Source organism: Chenopodium album, chromosome 13 (assembly GCF_948465745.1).
Source record: "Chenopodium album chromosome 13, dcCheAlbu1.1, whole genome shotgun sequence".
Lineage (NCBI taxonomy): Eukaryota > Viridiplantae > Streptophyta > Magnoliopsida > Caryophyllales > Amaranthaceae > Chenopodium > Chenopodium album.
Window position 1 is genome coordinate 45,882,117 of NC_137846.1, and position 24,339 is coordinate 45,906,455.

Below are 24,339 nucleotides of genomic sequence, written 5' to 3' on the forward strand. Positions count from 1 at the left end.
ACGACAGAATTTAAGATTTGGGGAGGTATAATAATTTATGAGGATTGTTCTTCTTCTCGCTTAATTGACTAAGCTAATGAGTTTAATTTAAGACAAAAATGCGGATTATTCCAACATGGTGAATGCGAACACTTGGATAAAATTTAATAACCCTTACACTAGAATTGTAAAGTGTGGACTTACAACCCCTAATTTATATACTCATAATACATTTTCTTATTTATGTTTCGTTCACACAAGTTAAATATACCCAAACATGAGAGTAAATTTACTTGTGTACTAGTAATGTTAAAATTGAATTTGACAGTGATCTTTGATGTATATATGTCGATTGTCGATTAGTATACATAATAGATCCTTTCCCATTTAAGTGATGTTTGACGTGTATATATATGTCGATTAGTTCATATTCCTTGGTACCCTAGTTCCTTACAAAGGTACCCTTTTCCTTGTTTATTTTAATGGTACCCTTGTTTGTTGAATTGGAACCTTTGTTGGTTATAATGATACCCTTTTTAAGTATAAGGGAACACTGTTATATCAGTTGAACCCTACATAGGTACATTGGAACCCTAGTTGGTTACAATGGTACACTGGTTAAATTAAATGACATTTATTGGTACTATAATTGAATCAATCAGTTCTCTAGTTACTCACAGTGGTATGTAAAGAAATACCTTGGACAATTTGTAGGGTACCAATAAAAATTGGTAGGATTTTACTAAAATCTATATAAAAAAGGATATTGCTAAAAATTTGTAGGGTAAAAACCGTATTAAACTCTTACATTGGTATATACATATTAAAATAGATTAGATTAAATCAACAATATATATGATAAAGAATAAATGATTAGAAATAACTAATTCATATATACCTAATTTATCAAACGAGTACCTCTAACAATCTATAGGATACCTCTGTAATTGCTATTGGTTGCACTAAAGCATATAATGGTTGATGATTCAACTAAAAGTGCAAACTCATACCTACAAAGGTTTTATACTTCCATTGGACATCATATTTATGTTCCACTAATAAGGCTTCGAATACCATTCTGAATAGGCTATCACATGAAGTATTAAATTATTAATCATAGACTCATAGTTCTTTTGTGCACAAAAAAAAACTAAAAAATTAATCATAGTACTTTGCAAATATAACCCACATATATAATTACATGATGTAGAAGATACAATTTAGCATTTCTTTACAAAAAATAACCCTCAACCGATCGTGCTCGCGCGAGGTTGGCCCTTTGAATAAATCATTCACCACGGTCATTGACATTTAGGCCTTTGCCTCCGATCCCATAGCTCTCACATGTCCACAACAATTCCTTCTCAGTTTAGCATTCGGGCCTTTGCCTATTTTGCAAGCACTAATACGAACTACGCAAAATCCTTTTTGCTTCCCGTATTCCCCAAAATATTTATCAAGTTCCAGTAACGAGTGACTCAATCCACTTCCACAAACTATTCTATCTCAACTGAAATGGCCGCACTACTCTTGCCTTTCTTTGGAGTTTTATAAGACTCTTCACCAATCACAACCTTGAGTAAAATACATAAACAATAACTATAATCAACAAAAAATGAACAATAACCATTAATCAAAGTATCAAACTTAACCAAAACTAACAACTTTTCATGGACATCCAACCATACTATTTTTCCTTATTGACTGCACCAACAACCACATTTCATCAATCAAAAGTTCAAAACACATAAAAGAACTAATTCCCTAATATATCAAAATAATTACATACATTTCCTCCTATTTCATGCCCAGCAATTAAACAAATTAAATGTCCTACTTTTCAACTTTAACATTAACAATTCACTTACACTTTTACAGCAATCAAACAAATTTTTTTTTCCTATTTTACATGATCCAAAATTTTTCATTTTACAACAATTAAACAAATTATAATTCCTATTTTTCATGCTCCAAATTTTAATCAATTTCTCATGCTATATTCGACAATTACCACATTTAATTTCTCATTTTGATTTTATGACTAACCCCTAATTAACCCATTTTCCATTTTTAGGCTAATTATTATACTTACCCCATTCAACGTCTGCAATGTCGCATCGTGAGCCGCCGGCGTCACCTCCATGCTTTACCAAATCAAGTACTACGCCATTATCAGTGTCGCTAACGACACATCCTTCGTTAACAACACCCACCATTTATTTAAAACAGCTATGACGAATATTTTAGGCCCTTTTACCCGGTTATACAAGCTACTTCCATGGTGTTTTCATGGTTGTTCTTCTTCCCTTCGATATTCACAAGGCAGGTGGAAGAAGTCAACTTTTTCACTTTTGCCCTCAGTTAAAAATGTCACTTTCTTCTTTTTGGGACCACCCCGTTTACATTTTTACTGCACAGTTTTCTTCTCCCTCCAAAAACCACCCGTTTTACTTTATTTTCCACATATTTGCGAAAATGCCATTGTGAGACACCCTTCATTTGTCTCACAACCTCCAATAATACTTAAATACTCTTACGTATCTTTTCTCTTTCCTCATTTCATTTCTTTTTCTTTTGGCTACCATCTTTCACTCTCTTCTGGTTTTTAGTCTCTCCTCTCTACTCAATTTTATCAATAGTGATTCAAGCATGTAGAAGCAATCTTCTTTCGAGTATCAAGTTTATTTCCTCAATTATTTGTGTTTTATCTTAGTTTGATGTAATTTAATTCTTGCCTTTTGTTTTTAAATTCCTTAACCAATTTATTTCTTCAATTTTCAACAAATTTGCAAATTAGTTGCTACTCGTAAACACGATGAAGAAAACTCTCAATCTACCTTCTGCTGAAGACGATCTACATGCATTTATTTATAGTTTGAAAATTTGAATTTTGTTGCTCTAGTATGTCGATTTTCTTTTTTTTTTTTTTCTTTTTTGTGTGTGTGTGTGTAATACTGTTTACGTTGTTTAATTTTTTAATTTTCAAGCTCTGTTTTGCATTGTTAGTTTGATATTAGTAATTTCCATGTTAATGTACTCTTATTAATATGAGCCACTTTTGTAAAAATATGGGTACCTTTCGTGGGTAAAAATGGTAACTTTTAATCATGAAAAAGGGTACCTTTTGTGGGTCACTGATGTGAAAAAAAAGGGTTATTTTTGTGAAAAAAATGTCACTTTTGTGAGGAAAAAAAAAGGGTCACTTTTGTAAAGAATAAAAGGCACTTTTGTAAGAAAAAATGGTCACTTTTCATAAAATGTTCAATATATAATAAAATTATTGTAAAACAGAGCCATGCAAAAGTTTTTGTAAAAATTTAGTAACACCATGTCGAATCAAAAACCAATCATAATAATTTCAAATCGCAACAACTTTGAGACGAAAAAAACAAACGCCCCTCCTTCCCATCGTATCTAGGCAATAAAATAGGACATCAATATATCAAATTCAAAGTATTTGTCACCTTCTTCTTTAAACAAAGTTTCAGCTGAGTACAATTCAAATCCTTCATTGTACTCATCAAATTCAATTCTAGTATAAGGGTAGTCCACTTTATAGCTCCAATTTCTCATTTCTACTTCCCCAAATTCTTCCTCCAAAACCCCAGAAATGCCCTCATCAAAAGGGCCTAAAATCTTCCACAATCGATCTTCTTCTCCATTTTCATTTTCTCGAAAACCAACTGTTCAGATCTTCTGCTTTTTGATTGGAATTACTGGGTTAATCTTGGGTTTAATTGCAATTTCGAGGTCCCTTTTTAGCCAAAATTGTACTTCAATCGAACCCCAAACAGTTTCTGTAGTTTGGGAAAGAACAGATGATAGTAATGGCGGTATTTCAGATGGGGTAGTGAAGAATAAGAGGCATAAAGTGATGGGTTTTGTTGGGATTTTTACTGGGTTTGGATCTGTTGGTCGTCGACGGTCTTTGCGCCAGACTTGGTTGCCATCTGATCGTGATGGCCTTCAACGGTATAATACTTTAATCCCTAATCTAATCTTTCATTTTGTTCGATTATTGGTATTATGGAGTATGTGATTTGATCCTTTCTGCAAATTAGTATTTCCTTTGTGGGGATGCACGTTACTAGTTCAAATTACACTATCAACGTGACTATTAATTCCGGATCGAATTATAATTTTTGGATAGTCTCTCTACTACATGGTTGTTAAAATGTTAAGGGAATAAATACTTCCTTCTGGATGTAGTTGTCATGTTACTAGTTCGAATTACACTATCAGCATGACTATTAAATCCGGATCAAGTTATAATTTTAGGATAGTCTCTCTACTACATGGTTTGTAAGGGACTAAGTATATCCTTCGGCTGGATGTAGGAGACTAGGAGTTGTCTTATTACTAATTCGAATTACACTATGAGCATGACTATTAATTCCAGAGGAGCTTGTAAGTTTTGGATAGTCTCTTTACTGCATTGTTGGTTGGGAGTAAGGTTTTTACTAACATGTATACGAATGCAAAGACTGGAAATTCTTATGGGTGATATGTATGCGTGCAAATTTGTGGTTGATTCTATCTTCTTGATGTGTTTGGGTTGTTAGAGTAAGAGAGTACTTACCTTTGATAGATTAGTGGGTTTGGAATCATTAGGTGATGGCATTGCTATTGTGTCTGTTGCCTTGTCAATTCGTTTGGTGTCTGTATTTATGAAGATGATGTTCTATGGGCAACATTATTTTAGGATTCTACAGTGGGAAAACTCGCTCTTGATTTCCTTTTTCTATTGCTTATGAGTTGCAGAAAATATATACGCTGTTAAGCCTTAAGCTAGGCTGTATTGCCCCACCGTGGATCCCTTATGTGGGTCAATCTGCATAGCTATTTCTTGGTTTACAAATTACAAAGAAAATATTGATGCTTATTAGATTTGATCTAAAGCCTGGAGATCATTAGACTTATATAGTATGGACACTTGTAGGAAAACTTGTATCATGTTTGCAATGCATATCGGATACCAATACGTCTTGTACATGTCTTTGACACCTTATTGGTCTGGTTATGATTGTAATTTATTGTGTTTCTTAAACCATTACACTATGTTTGGAGAAGATTTTGGAGGAAATGGGAGAGTAGGTAAAGTGAGGGATACATTGCCCCTAATTTGGATAAGATATAGGGAAAAGAAATGGAGGGATCTATCTTACTTCCCTTTTCATTAAACCAAATTTCTCCATTGTTAAAAGGATTTGGAAGGAAAATAGGACTCATGGGAGGTTACTCTACTTCTTTTAATGATAAATATATTGAAAACAAAAAATAGTCAAAAAAAACTTATTTACAGTTACACCTTAAATTATATGTTGTATGAATTAATAAATCGAAAGCTTCTTTTGATGATGAATATGTTGAAAACAAGGACAAATCCAAAGGTTTATATATATATATATATTGGATATTTTATGAACATGTTGCTTATACCCAAAGCCTCTATGTTAATTTTCATGCAACCAGACCAAGGACTTACCACTTAACCAGTCAAGCAACTTGAGATAGACTAGGCACTAGATCAATAAAGCTTTAGTTTACGTTTGGATCGATGTGACTTAATTTCCTTTTAAGTAATATTGATGTGGTTGTTTCAAGATATCTCAGTTGGGAATCCTCTTAGTGTGTGTTTGATTGCTTGAGCTAAAAGATTATTAGTCATCTTTCAGTAAAATAGTTAGCCTAACCTCAAATATTACTCTCATATTGTATCTTAATTTTAGTGAAACGTAGTGGAAGTGCTCCCTCCTCTTTTTTATCTTTTCCTTTTTTTTTTCAAGTGTTACAATTTGACTTACACGTAGTTTTAGGCAATTAAATTGACTTAATTGTAATAAGATGTAAGTGGGGTAGTTGGGGTATTGAAAAATTGTAAGAAAAGATAGTGAAGTTAATAGTTTTATAGTTAATTGAAATGTAAAGGAATTGTGAGGAGATAATTAATAAAAACATGTAGGAGTGAGGACCATGAGAGGAGAGATATAATATTTAAATGTACTAATTTGCCAAAAAAGGAAGCATAACACTTAAATTAAAACAGCTGATTAAGGCAAATTTAAGTTTTAACACTTATTAAAAAAGGAGAAGCTAACAATTTCCTTTGAAGGAGATAGTGGTTCATTCTTTCAAGAACTAAAAACATGTGTGCTTTAATCCCCTATTTGGTTTAGAATCATTGCCTCATTGGTGTTGCTAGATGAAACTTATATTTCTGAAGGTTCTCAAATATTTCAATATCTATGGCCTATGGGCGATTAGGACAAAATAGTAATGCTTATCATGCTAGATCTATGCACATCCTGAATGCACAAAAGATTTACTTATATTGTCTAATATGCACATCCTATATTGTTAGATGAAACACCAATGCTATTTTTCAGTAGTGTTAATACAATGTACTCTTTTGTTTGTGGATAATTATGATGTGCCCTTTTTTGTGCAATATGTGGTACTCTGCAATCTTGAAGGGTTATCAAAATAAATTTATGGGAATATATCATGCTGCATTCTTTTCTTTCAATTAATGGGTTACCACCAACTTTAACCTCGTCAATTTTATGTATTGTTTGAATTTCATATTTGTGTCAATGGTGGGCAAAAAGTATATAGCTGTACTAGAAAAAAAAAAAAAACTACAGAAAGTTACTTTGTATTTATCTGTATTTCCAGTTACAGGCCTTTTGTGGCATAATGCTCTAAAGGTTTTGAGAGACAAATTCATAAAATGAATCTTAGGATTGACCATTGAATGCTGCAACCAATCAATGTTTTTTTAATACCCAAAAAAAAATAAAAAAATAAAAAAAGATTCAAGAAACCTTTGAACAGATGAGGAATTTATTAAATGTAAATGCATAGCAATCATATTTTGTTATCATAATTAACAGATTCTCAGAGTCAAGAACTTATGCTGTCCTAATGAGGTGACCTGTTTAGTTTGCAAGACATATTCTGTTATAAAGAATTTGTCAAATTTTTTACTCTTCATTGCATTTTGTTCTATTGTATTAACACTACTGAAGATATATGGACAATATATAAGTAAATCAATTGATATTGTATACTTGTTTTTTTGAATGGCCTATTTAAAATTATGTTCTTTAGAACTCTTAGTGCATGTTTGGTATGAACCTAGGAAAGGAAATGGAAAGGGTAATGTTAAGTGTTACCAATTATTAGTTGTTAAACAGTTAAATATGCCTGAGGAAAGGATTCCCGACTATCAAATTAATGATTGAGGAGAGAAACAATTTTTTTACTTGGGTTGAGAGAGTTAACAAGTTGGTGGTAATGGTTACCTTTAGGAAATGGGATGTGTTACCCTACCTTCCATACCAAGCACTTTGTGATGGAAATGGTTGATTGATTACATCTCCACCTCTTAAAAATACTCTACCTTGATCATCCTGTTGTATTTTTGTAGTTGCAACTGTGGTGTAAAAACAAGGCCGCGATGTCTTGGTTGGGCCGTTTTGTAAAGGATTTTCAATTGACCGAACCGAGATTGTCCGTATCAACAAGGGTTGTTAAAAAAAACCCGCGATTTTGTGCGAATTAAACATTCCAACCCCAAACCACCCCTTATTGAAAGTTACATCTATTGTTTCACTCAAAAGTTACTTCCTATTCAAAGATATAGTGACAATTCTCCCCACTAACGGCTCTAATCCTTTACTATTCTACCATATCCCTCCATTGATGGCTCTAATCCTCTACTCTCTTTAAATCAAATTTGCATTGTGATAACCGTGACACGGTCCGCGATCAACACATCATACCCATTCCCGTGATCGTAACCAATCTGCTTTTTTGAACCATTGTTGCAAGAGAAAAATACCATGAGAATTTGATATTCTTTGAGCAAAATGGGTCGGTTCTGTAGTAATTTTAATGGAATCAAACTGGATCATCCTGTTGTATTTCTGTTGTTGTAAGAAAAAACTACCATGAGAATTTGGTATTCTTTGATCAAAATGGGTCAGTTCTGTAGTGATTTTAATTGTTACTCAATTTATGACTATCTACTTTTTTTTGAAGGTGAACTATGCTGCTTTTTATGAAATTACTGGTCTGTGGAAAGTTCATTGCTGTTTATTACTTTGGTTACCGGTTTAGTTGCTTACTTTGTGCAGTTATTGCCAATATGTTATGCCTTCTAAAATCTAAGCTTTGATTGCAGACTGGAAGAAGCCACTGGTCTGGCTTTCAGGTTTATCATAGGCAAGACAAGTGCTGAGTGGAAAATGTCAGTGCTTAGAAAGGAGGTTTCCCTACATGATGACTTTATTCTGCTAGATATAGTGGAAGAGTACAGTAAGCTTCCCTACAAAACGTTAGTGCTAATTGCTTCCAAGATCATTTACTGTGTCCCTGTCACTTGAGGTTGCACTCACAGCAATTGTCTTATAGGTTAGCATTTTTCAAAGCTGCATATGCTCTGTATGATTCTGAGTTCTATGTGAAAGCAGATGATGACATATATCTGAAGCCAGGTACTTTTTATTTTATTTTTTATATTTTGGACTTCTTGATTGCTCAATACATGTTTTTTTTACATCAAGTCTCTTTACTTAGTTTTGTGGTATCATATTGACAGATCGCCTTTCGCTCCTCTTGGCAAAAGAGCGGACTGATCCTCAAACTTATTTAGGTTGCATGAAAAAGGGGCCAGTCTTCACCAGTCCAAAGCTTAAATGGTCAGCACTTAATGTTTTCCATTTGCTGTTACAATTGACAGCTTTTATTTTTAATGTTACTCATCATAATTTGAGCTTTTAAAATATAGTATTTTTTTAAGTACATTCACGCAAACCATGTTACCAGCATCATTTGAGTCTGCACTTGATATTATATTCGAAAATTTGATAATAATTCAATGAATTAGTCTCTTGACTTTTTTTTATATACATGGGATCTATGTTACATGGACTCGGGAACGGGTGTCGGACACTGACACATGTCCAAGTGTCCAAAAATTTGATAATAATTCAATGAATTAGTCTCTTGACTTTTTTCTATATACATGGGATCTATGTTACATGGACTCGGGAACGGGTGTGGGACACGGACACATGTCCAAGTGTCCAAAAATTTGATAATAATTCAATGAATTAGTCTCTTGACTTTTTTTTATATACATGGGATCTATGTTACATGGACTCGGGAACGGGTGTCGGACACGGACACATGTCCAAGTGTCCGATCTGACAAGCTCCAAAAATTTAAGACACGGACACTTTGTCCGATATTTGGATACGGGTACGGGGACACGTCAATACACCACTTAAATTTATATAAATATTACAAAAGCTTTAAATTTTTCATTATGTCCACCACTATTTTTTTAATTTTAATTCTTTCCTCGGTAAATTCTCCTAATAAATGGCAGTCTTCTTCTCTCCAAATTAATATGTTGAAACTGAACCAATTTCACAATTTCTTCTTCCTTTATATTGTGAATATTGGAAAACTGTAAGATGCATTATTAGGACATTCTCCTCTCCAGCCTAAAGGTAATATCCTATTTTTTTATCAGAGAATCCAAAACTTCAAAAGAGTGAAATTGAGCTGACTCATCTGGAGTCAAACTTACATCTATAATTAGTTGTACCCCTCTTTTTTGATAGGCAGTTTGGCAATCTGCTGCTTCTTCAGCACTTGATATTTGAATGCCCTTAATAAGCTTAACATAGTCAGGAAGTCACTGCTTTTAACAAACTTGCACTTGATTTCTTAAAGAATGCTTGTTAAATTGACAATATAAATTGCAGTACATATGATGATTGTCCAAGTGTCCGACTCATCCATAAATGGACATAAACTCCTACACCTAATTGGCAATAAAAATATATATATATAATTAGATAGATAAAACAGAAAAAAGTTCCTCAATACTAATAATTCCATATCTGAAATACCTTAGCATTCTGTAAATCCAATACCTGAAAGCTAGCAATTTTGATAGGGGTCACCCGAGGTCATCCCGCTCCTAGTAATTTGTACTTCTTATCAATAACTATTCAATCATGTTTATATTTTTAAAAAAAGAAGTGTAATCATTTAGAGTGGCATGTGCATGCCTCTAGGTCTGAGATATAATTTGCAGTTTGCAGAGGATTATCTCTAGAAAACCATCCTTTTACCTCTTTATCCTACCAAACCCATCAACTTGTGGAATTTGAGTAATCAAAATTAACTATAGAGAGTAACACATTGCAGTAACAGGATATTCAATTATCCATAGCAATAAAACTAGATAATGAACTGATCAACAATCTTTGGCGGGAATCTCTCCTTAGTCACCTGATTACCTGAAAATAAAAGAAAAAGGAGAAGTTTATGTAGTCACCTGATTACCTGAAAATAAAAGAAAAAGGAGAAGTTTATGTCGCATAAGGGAAGAAATGGAACTAATAAGTCAAGTACAGAAACACTTTAGCCTATTTCGAGTAAAGAATTGTTTGGCAAAAAGAAAAAAACTACAAAATGTATTATGGAAAAATTGGGGTATTATGAATAAAGTTACCTAATTGTGCTTTTTACCAACAGGATCTCTGTAGCCTGATGTGTTTAGGCAACCCTTATCAAGCTAAACTACATCAAAAGGAAGAATTTACTGGTCTGTTGCATAACTGCTCTCTTTCTGACTAGACTGGCTTAGTGTTAGGCATAATTGTTTTCATGAAAACCTAATATAGTCCAAGAAGTCCAACACAGTTCTTCCTGCTAGATTTTCCCTCCTTATTAGTTTAATTCTTGGATGTCTTTGGTCTATTTATCTCGATGACTTAAAACATGCAGGTATGAACCCATGTCCTATCTTCTCGGCTCAGAGTATTTTCTCCATGCCTATGGTCCAATTTATGCACTTTCAGCCAAAGTTGTCAGAAGCTTGGTTGCCTTGAGAAATGACAGGTAAGTTTGCTTTGTAAATTACTTGTAATTTTTGCATTTTCTCATTTGCTTGCAATTGTGTTTTATACATCATTCTAAAAGTACCCTTTCTGGTTTTTGGAGACCTGATTCCATCTTGATCTTATCATCTTAATATTAGACAATAAAGGACAGTACATCCAGATAATAGACAAGCTCAAACCTTATTAAATCGACACCTGGAAGTGATCATTGCTCCAAGTCCCCTATCCATATATCCCAGGCTGGAATTTGGTTAACATGCATGGACCAACAATCATTTCCAGGTGGTCTAAATGACCCCACTGAAAATACAGGACAGGTGATCCCTTTTATAGAATTAGACCCTTAAATTATGAGTCCAAGAATTCACGCTATCAGGTTGAAATTGATACCTGGCAAACTCATGCAGTCTCCCAGATTTTTCTGTTTCTTGGTGAGCTCAGTCATGATAAGGGAAGTTCCGTTTTCTATAACACAATTGTTGTACAAAAGCTTGTGGGTCTTCCTTCGTAAATTAGACCTTGCTTTCCCTCTCGATCAAACATTTCTTTCTCCTCTTGAAATCAAGTTTTAGAGTGGGGATAATAAAAAAAGTTCAGATAGCTGGTATCCAACCTGCAGCCCACACCAGAAATTTTGATCTCATTGGTTCTAGAATCCAGATCCAATGCCAAACTTGGAATAATATTAAGCATTTTTGGTACTGTTTTATGAATTTACCGACCTTAGAAGGCTAAAATTGCAGTATGACCGTCCCAGTATGTTAGATTTATTTCAAGTTTTTACTTTATACAGAACAAAAACATACTGTGAAGTCAAAGCAAATGCAAAACTATTTGCTTGTAATTTTTGGAAGCAATAGCATTTTGCCTTAGATATGAATTTATTTATCTCTAGTGGAAGATAATACAACTGGTACTGATTCTGGAAATATTCCTCCCTATCTCAGGACTTTGCCCTTGTATTTTAGGAACCTGGACCCTGTCCCCAGTGGCTCTGGGGTGGATCCAACTTTCCTAACATGACCTTAACCATATTCGGATTTTAACCTTTTAATTTAAACGGGCATCATTGCTCACCCATAGCTGCTAAGAGGGGAGATACGTGATAAAAATGAGTTGCTACATATGGATTAGTTAAGTTATATGATTGGCATTTGACGCATTTGTATCTTGCTTAAAATTGCAGTTTCCGAATGTTTAGCAATGAAGATGTCACAATTGGTGCATGGATGCTCGCGATGAATGTAAATCATGAGAACAATCTTGAATTGTGCGCACGAGAGTGTACATCAACATCCATTGCTGTTTGGGATATACCTAAATGTTCAGGTTTGTCCTCTACTTGTCAGTTAAAAACTTTTTTGTTCTTATGTCCATGTATTTGCTTATGGATATTGGATATCAGCCATTATTCTTGTGTGGATGCCTGATGTAATTTATGTTTGGCATCACCATGTTATCTTAATTCTCACACTAAAGTGACTAATTTCTCTTTTAGGATTTCCCAAAACGAATGTCTAATTGTGTATAGCAATCTTTTAGTGAACATCAATGAATGAAAATAGGATGGCCACTTATGCTTTACGTATTAAAATATACCTGTGGGACCATCTACTAAAGTTGCTGTGTTCCGCAACTGCACACTCCTGTCTGGAACTTTTCCCTAGTTCTATCCCTCTCTGTTGATAACTTGATAAAAAGATATCTGAAATAAAATGAGAATAGAATCCTAAATGTTTGTGATTAGATGAAATAAATCCTGATTATAGAAATATTAATATATAGTAAATCAATAGTCCAACCATGATAATATTCAATATTGGTGACCATTGGTATTAGATATCAAAGTAGTTGAGAATTTGTGATTATTGATGGTTATTTTGTTCTTTGTTATGATTCCTAAAGCTCTATTAATAGTTCACACACATATTTGACTTAATCGGTAAGATTATCAAGTTGGATACAATACATATGCATTCTGAACCGAAAGCAATTAAGGGTGGTTCATAGTGGTAAATTATTATGTTTGCAGGATTATTAAGAACACACTGTTTTTTTTTAAAAAAACCAAATTACCAAATAGTTCTAATGGGTGCTTTCTTTACTATTTATATATCTCAAATCAACGGGAAGAGGGTAGAAATTTTTTTGTGCGATGAAATAAGATCACATGTTATCTCTTGAGCTATTGGATATTATATCGAGTCAACAATGAAAAGGTGAAAATGTAATGTTGGCAGTATTAGTTATACAGAGATAATAAAGAAATTCTGCTGCATAAAGATTTTTTTTTTTTTTTTTTTGTGTTCGTGTATCCTTTAAAAATTGTTAATAAATCATTGGAGGATAGATTTTAAATGGGGATGAAATTGATTTGTTTGAAAACTTAATATAACTAGAACGTACAAGTTATATCGCATAGCTCCTTTGAAAAATAAATGTAATAGGTAGTTATTGATCCTCTATCAAAATAAAATAAAATAAAATGTTATAGGTACATACATTGAGACTAGTCATTAAATTCATTTGGTTAAAAGTTCTGTCATTAGAAAGATCCTCTTTTTGTTTGGTTAAAAGTTCTGTAGATGATTACTACCGACATCTTGAATATCTAACTCTGCATAGCTCCTCAAGATGAATGAATGATTCCTTCATTTCCTTTAGGTTTTAACCAAATAATATACTGATTATTATTTAAAATTCATTACACAGGACTTTGTAATCCTGAAGCAAGAATGCTGGAACTACATAAGATGGAAGAATGTTCAGGTAGCACTACAGCCAGTGAATAGCATTAGCTCAATTCTGCTCATTTGAAGGTGCTTTTTTGCAATTACCTGTTATTTGTATTCCTAGCATTCATGATACATATCCCTCGGCTATTCAATTTTTGTTGTTTTCTTTCTTGTTCATCCTGCAAATATTTCCCCACTTCAGTTAAATTTAGTTCGATTGGTCGAATACAAGCAGATGAGGCGGTTACAGTAGCATAGTTACATACATACTGGAGAGATGTATATTTTGTGAATTAGCAGTTAGTTATTATGCATTATTATGTGTCATTAAACTTTCTTCACCCTACCCCCACCCACACCCCCTTTATCTGGGAAAAACTTTATGCTTGTTAGGTGCAATGGTGCATAATAGAACAGACTTTCACCTTAGCTTGAGTATGTCTTGTGTAAGAGACAGTCTAATATGTCTATCAGTAGTAACATCATTCAACTTTCTAACCAAAATAATACTCCGTACTTTGTTACTTTCAGATATAAAAGCACAATTTTAGTACTACGTAAATAGCTTTCTCCGTTCTTTAATTTCCGTGGCATTTAGACCATTACACTTTACAGTTTTCGCTCTCCTTTGGCAATGTTTTATAACTACACATGAGCAAAAATATAGTCATGTTAGATCTTGTCAGATTCGTATAGATACATACTTTTAAAATGTTGATTTCTTTTTATCCTCTTTACCTAAAGATAATTTAAGATAATTATGGTCAGAATTATACTTGTACATTTGTAGGCATGAAACTCCTAAAGGTGCATGTAAGTAAAAAGAAAACTAGGAATATAGAGCTTTTACACAAAACTCACATCACCTCCGATCTAAAAGTTTGACTCATTTACTATCTATGTGGTGAAAAATTAAAAATAACTTCAAACACATTTTTTGATTCATACAATAGATAAAAAAATAGCATGCATGTGAGATCTTTGTAGATAGGGCTGTATAGAGTGTGGTTTAGAATTGCGGTTTGCGGTTTGAAAATTGCAGTGTGGTTTTTGGAAATGACTAAACCGTGATTTGCGGTTTGGTGCAGTTTCCAAAAAAACCGCAATTTAATGTCGTTTGCAGTTTTTATTCTATATTTTTATAAAATAATATGAAAGAACCAAAATATATGAGCTAATCCCTGACTATTAGTTGATTAAAGGTTAAAAATAAAAATAAAAATAAAAAAAATAAAAAATGAGTTTAATATTTGAATTATAAATTTATAATCATAAAATAAAATAAAAGTTTTGTTTTAAAAAGAATAATTAAAATTTTAAAAAATATGGTTAAACCGCAAACCGCACCGCATCAAATCGTATTTTATAGTACGGTTTTTTTTGAAATGTGGTTTGGTGCGGTTTGAAAAAATTACACCACCAAACCAGCACCAAATTGCACCGCGAACACCCCTATTTGTAGATTCCTCAATGTAAACTCTCCAAATATCAACTTTTAGTAATTTTTCATTTGCACATATCCGAAAATATTTATGGTCAAAGATGCATTGAAGATTGTGCAAATCCAAAGAGAATTGAACTTTCAAGGAGTACATAAACATTAATTGATAACAACATATTGTACATATAGAACATAAAACTAGTTATTGACCCAGGCGATGCCCCGCGTCATCATAAATTCATAATTTTGATCAAATTAATTTAGAAGAGTTAATGTTGAACAATATTAATAGTTAAATGAAAATATAATAAGAGGTTAATATGAAAAGGTTTTCAATTAAATTAAACACTATTAGACAACATTAAAGTTAGACCAATGAAGAGTTTTTAATTTGTTAAAGACAGTAAACATTAATACAATTCAATATGGTGAGAGAAGAGGGATGATACATAGGATGACATGTAGTGCACATATGACATATGGGTGACACATGTTGTCTCCATGAGTTCTAATAATATTATAGATATCATAAAGAACAAAATAATGTATCCACATAAAGAACAAAATAAAAATAAAAATTTAGAAAATAGTTGAACCCACCACATTGACTCTAAAAATGTAGGCATGTGCTAAGTGTTATTTCTGTGGCCATACAAAAGAATAAAGGGAATATGGGTGCCCATAATAACATAAATATGAATATGAATATGAATTAAGATGGTTTGGAAGTTGTCTCTCTCCATGACCATCTTTGATGCCCTCATGCCTATGCTATCCAATATCCAATGTGCGCATGTGATGTGCTACACATTCTTCTCTTTACCAATTTTATGTCTTACCCTACACATTCGATAGTTCCTTACTCCACTCCATTGACTTCTTCCTACTTATAATTCAAACATTTTACAATTACAAAGTTAACCCATCCATTGTTATATAGTTTTCCAACTGTTTTGGTTTCATTTTACTTTCTTTCTTTTAAGGAGTTGATGGATTCATACATTCTCTTATCTCTACCAATAACCATAACAATATAGTTTGTTTTCACCTTTTAATTGGTCATGAACTATAATTTTTGTGGGTATAAAAAGTAGATAATATTTAACAATAGCGGGAATTTATGTTGTGCATTTTATAATGGACTGTTTAGGAACCTGAAATTCTGAATTTGGCCCAATTACCTTGTTTGGATGTACTTGAAATTTGGGAATTGGATTAGGCCCAATTCCAAGATTTTGAAGATATTAGTATACTTTAATAAAAGTGAAATTCCAATCCTACAATGGTCATTTCAAATTCTAACATTCAATGATTAAATAAATAAATAACTCAACTCTTTCTCCTATGCCCGATTTTCCAAATTTTTTCTCTCCTCCATTGAAGTAGATTGTGAGTTTTCCACTCCATGAAGTTGCTTGTGATCTATGTGCTTCATTAAAGAGACCTATGAGCTTTATCTCCTCCGTCGAAGCGTACTCTCGATTCTCCATTGAAGCAGCACAGCGTGTGAGCTTTCTTTCTTCCATTGAACCTGCTTGTGAGATTTCTCTCTTACATTGAAGAAGCTTTTGAGCTTTTTCTCCTCCATTGTAGGATACTCTAAATTCTCCATTTAAGTGGCTTTGGAGCTTTCTCTCCTCAATTGTAGTGTACTCTAAACTCACTTTTAAGTTGCTACAAAATTAGGATCTTTTATCAGTTTGGTTAATATTTTGGTTCAAGGGCTTGCTAGTTTTGTATGAATTTATTAAGCAAATAAATTTACAATTCTGAAATAGAAATTCTAGTTAATTTCAAACAATAAAGTAAATTTGAAATGATGGATTTATAAATCTCAATTTTTTACCAAATATAAATTTTGGAATTGAATGTTACTCCCTCTGTCCCTTAATTATATGTCTATTTCTCTCTATTATATGAATAATAAATGAAAGAAATAGGCATATAATTTAAGGGACGGAAATCAAGCATTTGAAATTAAATCCTTGTATCCAAACACTACATTATAATTAGTATTGGGATAGATGGATGGATTTTAACATCAATCTTAAATATGAAGCAATTTTTTTTAAAGTAATTATAGAGTGACTAAGATAGCCTCCACTAAAACGTTTACGGCAAAAAGGGTTTTAAGCGAAAGATGTGTTAGATTTAATTTTTTTTGCAGTAACATAGATATCACCATTATAAAGTTGGTTTAAGTACGGATTGATTGAAGGAATTTATTTAAATGTGTTGTAAAATAAGTGTTTTAAAGGCTACAAAAATATAATGAATAGTGTGTTTGATTGGTCAAGGAAGTTAATGTGGCGTGATAATTCATCATCGACTTTGAAAACAAATTCCAGCGCAAGTAGGGTCTACATTTTATCGCCAGTACGTTTTCTAAAGTTACAAATCACGCTCACTCAAAGGCACTTTTGGGTGATTCATAAAAACGTATGCCCAAAAGAAGAAGAATGTGTTTAGCTCTTTGCATATGAGTATATGTGATTATCAAAGAATGTATTTTCTGATTTTTTTTCAACCAAGAATAATATATCATGAAACATGGGATCTCAAAGGATGAAGAATTCAAGGTGACAAAGCTTTTAACTAGAAAATTAAGAAGAGATGACACCCCCTTAAACATCGCATTAATTATGAATGTTATGAGGGAGTTACAAAGGAAGAGGAAGAGAAAGAGTTATTGGTCTGACCAGGCGAGACCGTGAGAGTGATATGTAATCTCAACTAGCATGCGCGCTAGATCGGACTAATGTGCCCTATCGGGCGAACATCCGTCCGAACCAGGCAATCAAACGTATCAAAAATCACTTGTACTCGTGCTCGATTGGGCGAGAGTGTAACGGTCATCTACCTTTCCTCACAAGATGTGCTCATGATTTTGGAGATTTTCAAATGTAGAGATCACATGGGCATTATTCAATTAAAACTTTGTATTACTTGTCAAAATGCATACATCATTATAAATTATTTAATTAGTTAGGCCTTGTTTGGTTCACTTTATTTTTACCAATCTGATCTAGTTTGGTCTGTTTTAGTCTGGTCTGATCTGATCTGATCTGGTCTGGTCTGGACTGGACTGGTCTAATGTGATCTGGTCTGATCTGATTGTCTGAATTGACCAAACTTTGACCTTAAGTGTACGATAATCTATAAGAAAAAAATATATCAAGTGGGATCTTATTAGATTTGTAATAATGTGTAATTTAATATGTAATTTTCACAATTTTTTTCATTACAAAATTAAAGATATTTAGCGATAAAAAAGCCGCATTTAAAATGATGTTCTGACCTGAACTTATTTTTTCTGAAATAAGTAAAAATAAGTTGAACTAAATAAGGCCTTATAGTAAGAACTAAGAAGTAGAACCTTGGTGAGAACTGAATCCAAGCCTCAAGCATATTCGAAAGCTGGTCCAACTTCTCGAAGGCAACTTTTACGACGTCATAAAAATGAATTAAAATAAATAAATAAAATTGTGAGTCGCATAAAACATTGGAAATATCGTACATTTTCATGTACAATAAATGTACAATTGTACATTGCTTTCTTCATAAAGACGAAATGAGGCAGTACTTGCAGTGGGGGACAAGGGGCACTCGTTAAATATGCCTTGTGCCGACTAAATACTACTATAGTTTGGAAAATTTATACCAGTATAATTAACAGTAGATCAAATTTTATACTTCGTATTATACTTATTCAATTATTTGCCTCATAGAAATATTTCCCTTTATTTAGATTAGTGACAATGATGAAAGAGAAAAGTGGCAGAACCTAAAATAATTGTTCGAGGTCATTAGTTAATTAACGAATGAGCTTTGACCAGACTTGTTTACGAACGTAGTAACTTACTGACATCAATTGTTTGTATGACGTAATAATGGGGCAATTTCTGAGTACTTTGTATAATTATACCCTTGCCTCTCGTTATGCAATTATTTGTGCATAACAATACTCTCTTTGAACGCCCTCAATTTATCCAAAGTACTGCATACGGAATATACTCCAGTTTATAATATACAGAGTAGATTATAGAATAAAATAAATACCCTAACAACAAAAAATAATAGGAAAATTAATTATCCCCTTTTTTGGTTGGGGGTAGGGGTGGGGGTTGGTTTGGCCGGTGATTTAAGAAGTAACACAACATTGATTGTAACACCTTGACCCATTTGGCCCTTTCACAGCATACAAAACATGTATAGTGCTTCCAAAATACCAAAAATGAGGATTAAGCTACCAAAACCATTCAATTTCCTACAACTAATAAAGCAATTTTTAATAAGTAAATGATTGTATATCGTGCATGATACAATTAAGATTGATTTCTAATTTTTGTACAGTGAAGAATCCAGAATTTCTAATTAGGGTTATCATAGAATGATAAATAAAAAATTTCTTTAGTACAAAGTATATACTATCTCCGGTTCTTATTATATGCAACTTTGATGTATTATTTGTGAGATATAAAAAATTCCAAAGTTGCATATAATATGAACCGGAGGTAGTATTATCATTTAATAATTAGCCTTTAACTTTTGAACATTCAATTTAGTTGAAAATTTTTCATTTCACAAATATTGAATAATTTATAATCTAGTTACCAATATGATCAAATTTATTTAATATGTTTAATAGAGGTAGTACTATAAAATTATTTTACTTAATATACTTCCTCCATTTTTTTTTTAAGTTGACACCGTTTAACTTTTAAACTATTCACACGACACGCTTTGACTCGATTTTATGGTTTATACATACGATAAAACATATTCATTTAGGATCTTGTTTGAATCGTTATTATATTTTATTAATATCCACTTTTTATAATTTTACAACGTTGATAATTAGAGATATTAATTGTTAAAAAATATGCGTTGGCAAGCGTGATAATAAAAAGATGTAATCTAAAAAAAACAGAGGATGTATAAATTATTGCTTTGCTCATATACGCTAAAAGTAAATATTGGCAATTAGATATGTATGTACATTGAAAAGCACAACAAAAGTGAAAGTATTTTGTCAAATGAAGGAGTTTTTAAGGATAATAAGTTACTCATTTCATTTTTTTTTTTTTTTTTTGGTTATGTTTGGTATCATGTACAATAATTTAAAAATAATTAAAGTATAAGTATATATTATATAATTTTAAAATCATAAATTCTACTACTTTATAATAATTACTTAAAAATGAGTTTCTTCATAACTTAAATGAGTTTCTTTATTAGAATGTATATATATATATATATATATATATATATATATATATATATATATATATATATATATATATATAAGTAAAATTAAAACCCAGAACCTAAGAGACCTATTTTATATATATCGGGTCTCTTATGTATAAATATGGGTAAAAGTAAAACCCAGATTCTAAGAGTTCTGTTTTATATATAGCAGGTCTCTTATATTTTTAACATGAAAAGACACGCACTTTGTTGTAACTTGTTGTGGACCTTATTATGGCAGCCTCTAAGAGACCCAGGTCGTTATCTAAGATAACTGGTCTCTTTAAACAACTTTTTTTTAACAGGGGTAGCACATGCCTCTGTGGATCCGCCACTGTTTATATGGTAAAATTTTTACAAGCACATAAATAATAATTAATTAAAAAATAGTTTGGATCGTAACTTGTAAGGTACAATCAATAACTTTGTGCAGATCTCAAAAGAGTCGGCATGCAAAGAGCTAGCATGCACATCACATACATGCACAAATTAGATGGTGCACTCGGGTGCATAATACATATAGTGCTCCAGGTAAAAAACAATCTATGTTCTTTTGGAGTTGAATTAATTTGAGTAAAAAAAAAAAATTAATTACGCTCAACAATTATGAGATAAAGTGAACAAGTCTTTAAAATAATTTTACTAAATATTTTATTTTTAAGGTGAAAAGAACAAGGTCTCTATAAATTTTCATTTTACCTTTTTTTTTTCTCTCAACTATGTGTAATTTTACTGTTAAACACTTGGGTTAAATCATTTTAATAAATTAATTTTATTTTAAATTAATTAATTTAGGCCAAATGGAGTTTTTTCAAAAACAAATACTAATATAATGAAATCTCTTTCCATTTTATTACATCACCGCTTACCACGTGTACAAAAATATTATTGATTGATTTCTTGTTCAAAGAACATACATTGATTTATAATACCAAATTTTCCCTCCGTGGAATGTTTGATAGGTGTAGAAATAATTTGTCCCTATTGGACCTTGCTGAAATTGGAAGCATAGCATAAAAAATAAATATTATAAATAAAATATAATCTAAAAAATTAAATTAAAAACTCCACTCGACAAGGGATTTGTAATTATGTATCACATGATTGTTAGAAGTGTAATTATCAAGACTTGATGTAGCCAATCCAATGGGGTTTTCTATGATTAGCAACATTACATATATGAAAGTCATATAATAGTAAAAAATCGAAATCAATCATATTGAATTTATAAAAGACACGTGTCAAAAAATTTGCGGGTTGGGTATTTATCATGGGCTGGACCAACCATACTTTTTTAATTTTTGGTATCATATTGATCATATCATACTTTAATTTATGTTACATTGGAATGATTCATGTGTACTGTGTACATCCAAAAATTGACGGGCCTCATAGATCATAATAGCCATACAAGTGATACAACTCAATTCCTCCACCCATGTACGACAAGGTCAAGGCATATACTACAATAGAGTGGATTATCCATCATTTTTCTTTGTCATTGGTTAACTTCACCCTCTAGCTCCTTTTCGGAAATTACAAATTTATTCGGTAGGTAACTTTAGATAATTTCATATATACGTAAATAAAGGTGGGCATGGGCCGTGTCGGCACACGGGAGGTGCGGGCCCTGCACGATTCCGGCCCGGCCCAACACGGCACGGCACGGCGTCCCACTTGTGGGCCGTGGGCCGTGCACAAATTTTGAAAATTGGCACGGTACGGCGGGTGGAACGGCACGCCGGCACGGCCCACAAGCACAGCACATGGCACGGCCTAATAACCCCGTATTCCGTATAATAAAATGAAGTTATTCACCAATTATTGTACGATTTTTAATTATCATTATAAATTATTGTATTATCGATTTATCGTACCGGCATATAATAAAGTAAGTTATTCATCAATTTTTGTGTTATCGGCTTATCACACTCGTAAATTTTTTTAATTATATGCATTGTTGTTTTTTGCTAAATTAATAAAATTATTTATATAAAGTTGAACATAAATTATTTATATAAACTTAATTTTAAAGTTGTTCAAAAAAATATATATTAACATAAATTAATAAAATTATTTATATAAACTTAATTTTAAAGTTGTTCAAAAAAAATATATATCGATTTTTTTATATATACATCTACATTAAAAAAAATAGAAAAAACTGGGGCGGTCCGCTGCCCGGCACGGCCCGCCAGGCACGTAGGCCGTGCCGTGCCGTGGGCTGGGGTGTGCCAAAATTTGGCATGGCATGCCGGGAACCAGGCACGGCACGGCCCGACATGAGCCCCATTCAGGCACGGCCCACGGCGACCCGGCACGACACAATGCCCATAAATATACGTAAATATAGCAGATCATGAGTCTTGATGTGTATGTTGCCAGGTCGTCTTCTGGATGTTATTTTTATTTTGCGGGGCAATTATGTTGTCAGGTCATCTCATGGATGGAACTTTTGTTGTTTAAAGCATTATGAGGCTTTCTTTTGCCCGTTTGATTCTCAAACTTCTCAAACTGTTATCTTGGTGAGTTCCCTCACCACTTTGTAAATTGTAATATAAGTTGTTACCTTTGTGTTAAAAAAAAAATTAAAAGAGTCTTGATATATATATATATATATATATATATATATATATATATATATATATATATATATATATATATATATATATATATATATATATATATATATATATATATATATATATATATATCATTCGTTTTGCTAGACCAGTCTGAACTCTTGAGCTAGTATGAGATATCTTAGTTCATTAATTGGTTAGAGTCTCCTTTCTTCAGGAGATTGGAATGGAATCTCACTCTTATCAATTTGAGTTTTGAAACCTAGAATAAGTAAAGATGAGAATCGGCCAATAGAGTATGCCACATTGTAAACTAAAGGAAAAACTCTCTTTAAAATACAACTTATTCAATTTAATACTATCAATATGAACTTTTGTACTAATAAGTAATAGGTGTTCCTTTCGCGTCTCATTATTTCTTTTTTCCCTTTTCCTTTAATAAAAATAAAATAAAATAAAATAAATTGCATAAAGGATGCCTTGAAGCCTTATTGCATCAACTTCTATTCCGTACATAAACCTTTTAGCAGCTTTATTCTCTTAGATAACTAGACTTTATTCCATCGATTTCAGAAGCTTTATTTTGTTATCAACATTTAACTTATGCTCAACTACCACAGGTCAAAGAAATCAATAAGAAAATTAGAAAAATCTAGCATACAAATCTATAACAATTGAAAATAATAAGAGCATTTTTTAATGTATGAAATTTCATTTGCGTATCAAAATATTCAACCTTGTGAAAAAATTATTTTAGTCAAGAGCAGGTTTAAATATATATGGGGCCTTGTACAATTTTTTTTAGGTTGAGTAAAAGGAAAAAAAATGCTGGAAAAACAGTAAACAAAATTGTTTGCTCTTCTAAGAGAAGGTATGTTTTTGCTTACGTTATTTTAACTTATTTAATGTTTAATAGTTTACATAAGATAAGATAAGTCCAGATAAGTGAATATTAACTGAATAAAAACACATCTTGTTGTTACAGACAATAAAATTACAAGTATGTAATATAACGCCCTAAAATATTAGGGATTCCATGAATTTGCCCATTTTACACGTACACCCTTAGCTCGATGTCGTCTTTATGAATATAGTTTTAATGTCAACACATCATCATGAGGAGGACTATGCACTTTTAGTTAATGTGTAATTTAATGATTCAAATAGAAGACTCGAACTAATTAATCACCCCATCTTACCTAGCATACATGTAAGCGGGGCCTAACAACTAAGGTAACAGCCGTAACACGACCACATATTAATACGGACTACCTAATATAGTAAATCATAAAGAGGATCAATTTCTAAAAGACTCGTTTCACAACCTACCCACAAAACCATAGATAAAGATCTTACTTTCCATCCTCTTTAATACAAATTGTAAGCTACACCTCTTACACACCCTAGTACAATGCAACTATTATTAGCAA

At 32.2% G+C, this 24,339-nt stretch overlaps 1 protein-coding gene across 1 annotated transcript; it reads left to right on the forward strand.

Moving 5' to 3' along the window:
* Window positions 1-3,401: 3,401 nt before the first annotated feature.
* LOC145576717 (putative beta-1,3-galactosyltransferase 14) lies at window positions 3,402-14,218 on the forward strand. Its single transcript, XM_081634436.1, has 7 exons — window positions 3,402-3,951; window positions 8,165-8,317; window positions 8,395-8,477; window positions 8,582-8,681; window positions 10,786-10,899; window positions 12,088-12,230; window positions 13,614-14,218. Exons 1-7 carry the CDS (start codon window positions 3,590-3,592, stop codon window positions 13,691-13,693), a joined length of 1,035 nt encoding a protein of 344 aa, XP_081490562.1. The 5' UTR covers window positions 3,402-3,589; the 3' UTR covers window positions 13,694-14,218.
* Window positions 14,219-24,339: the final 10,121 nt, after the last annotated feature.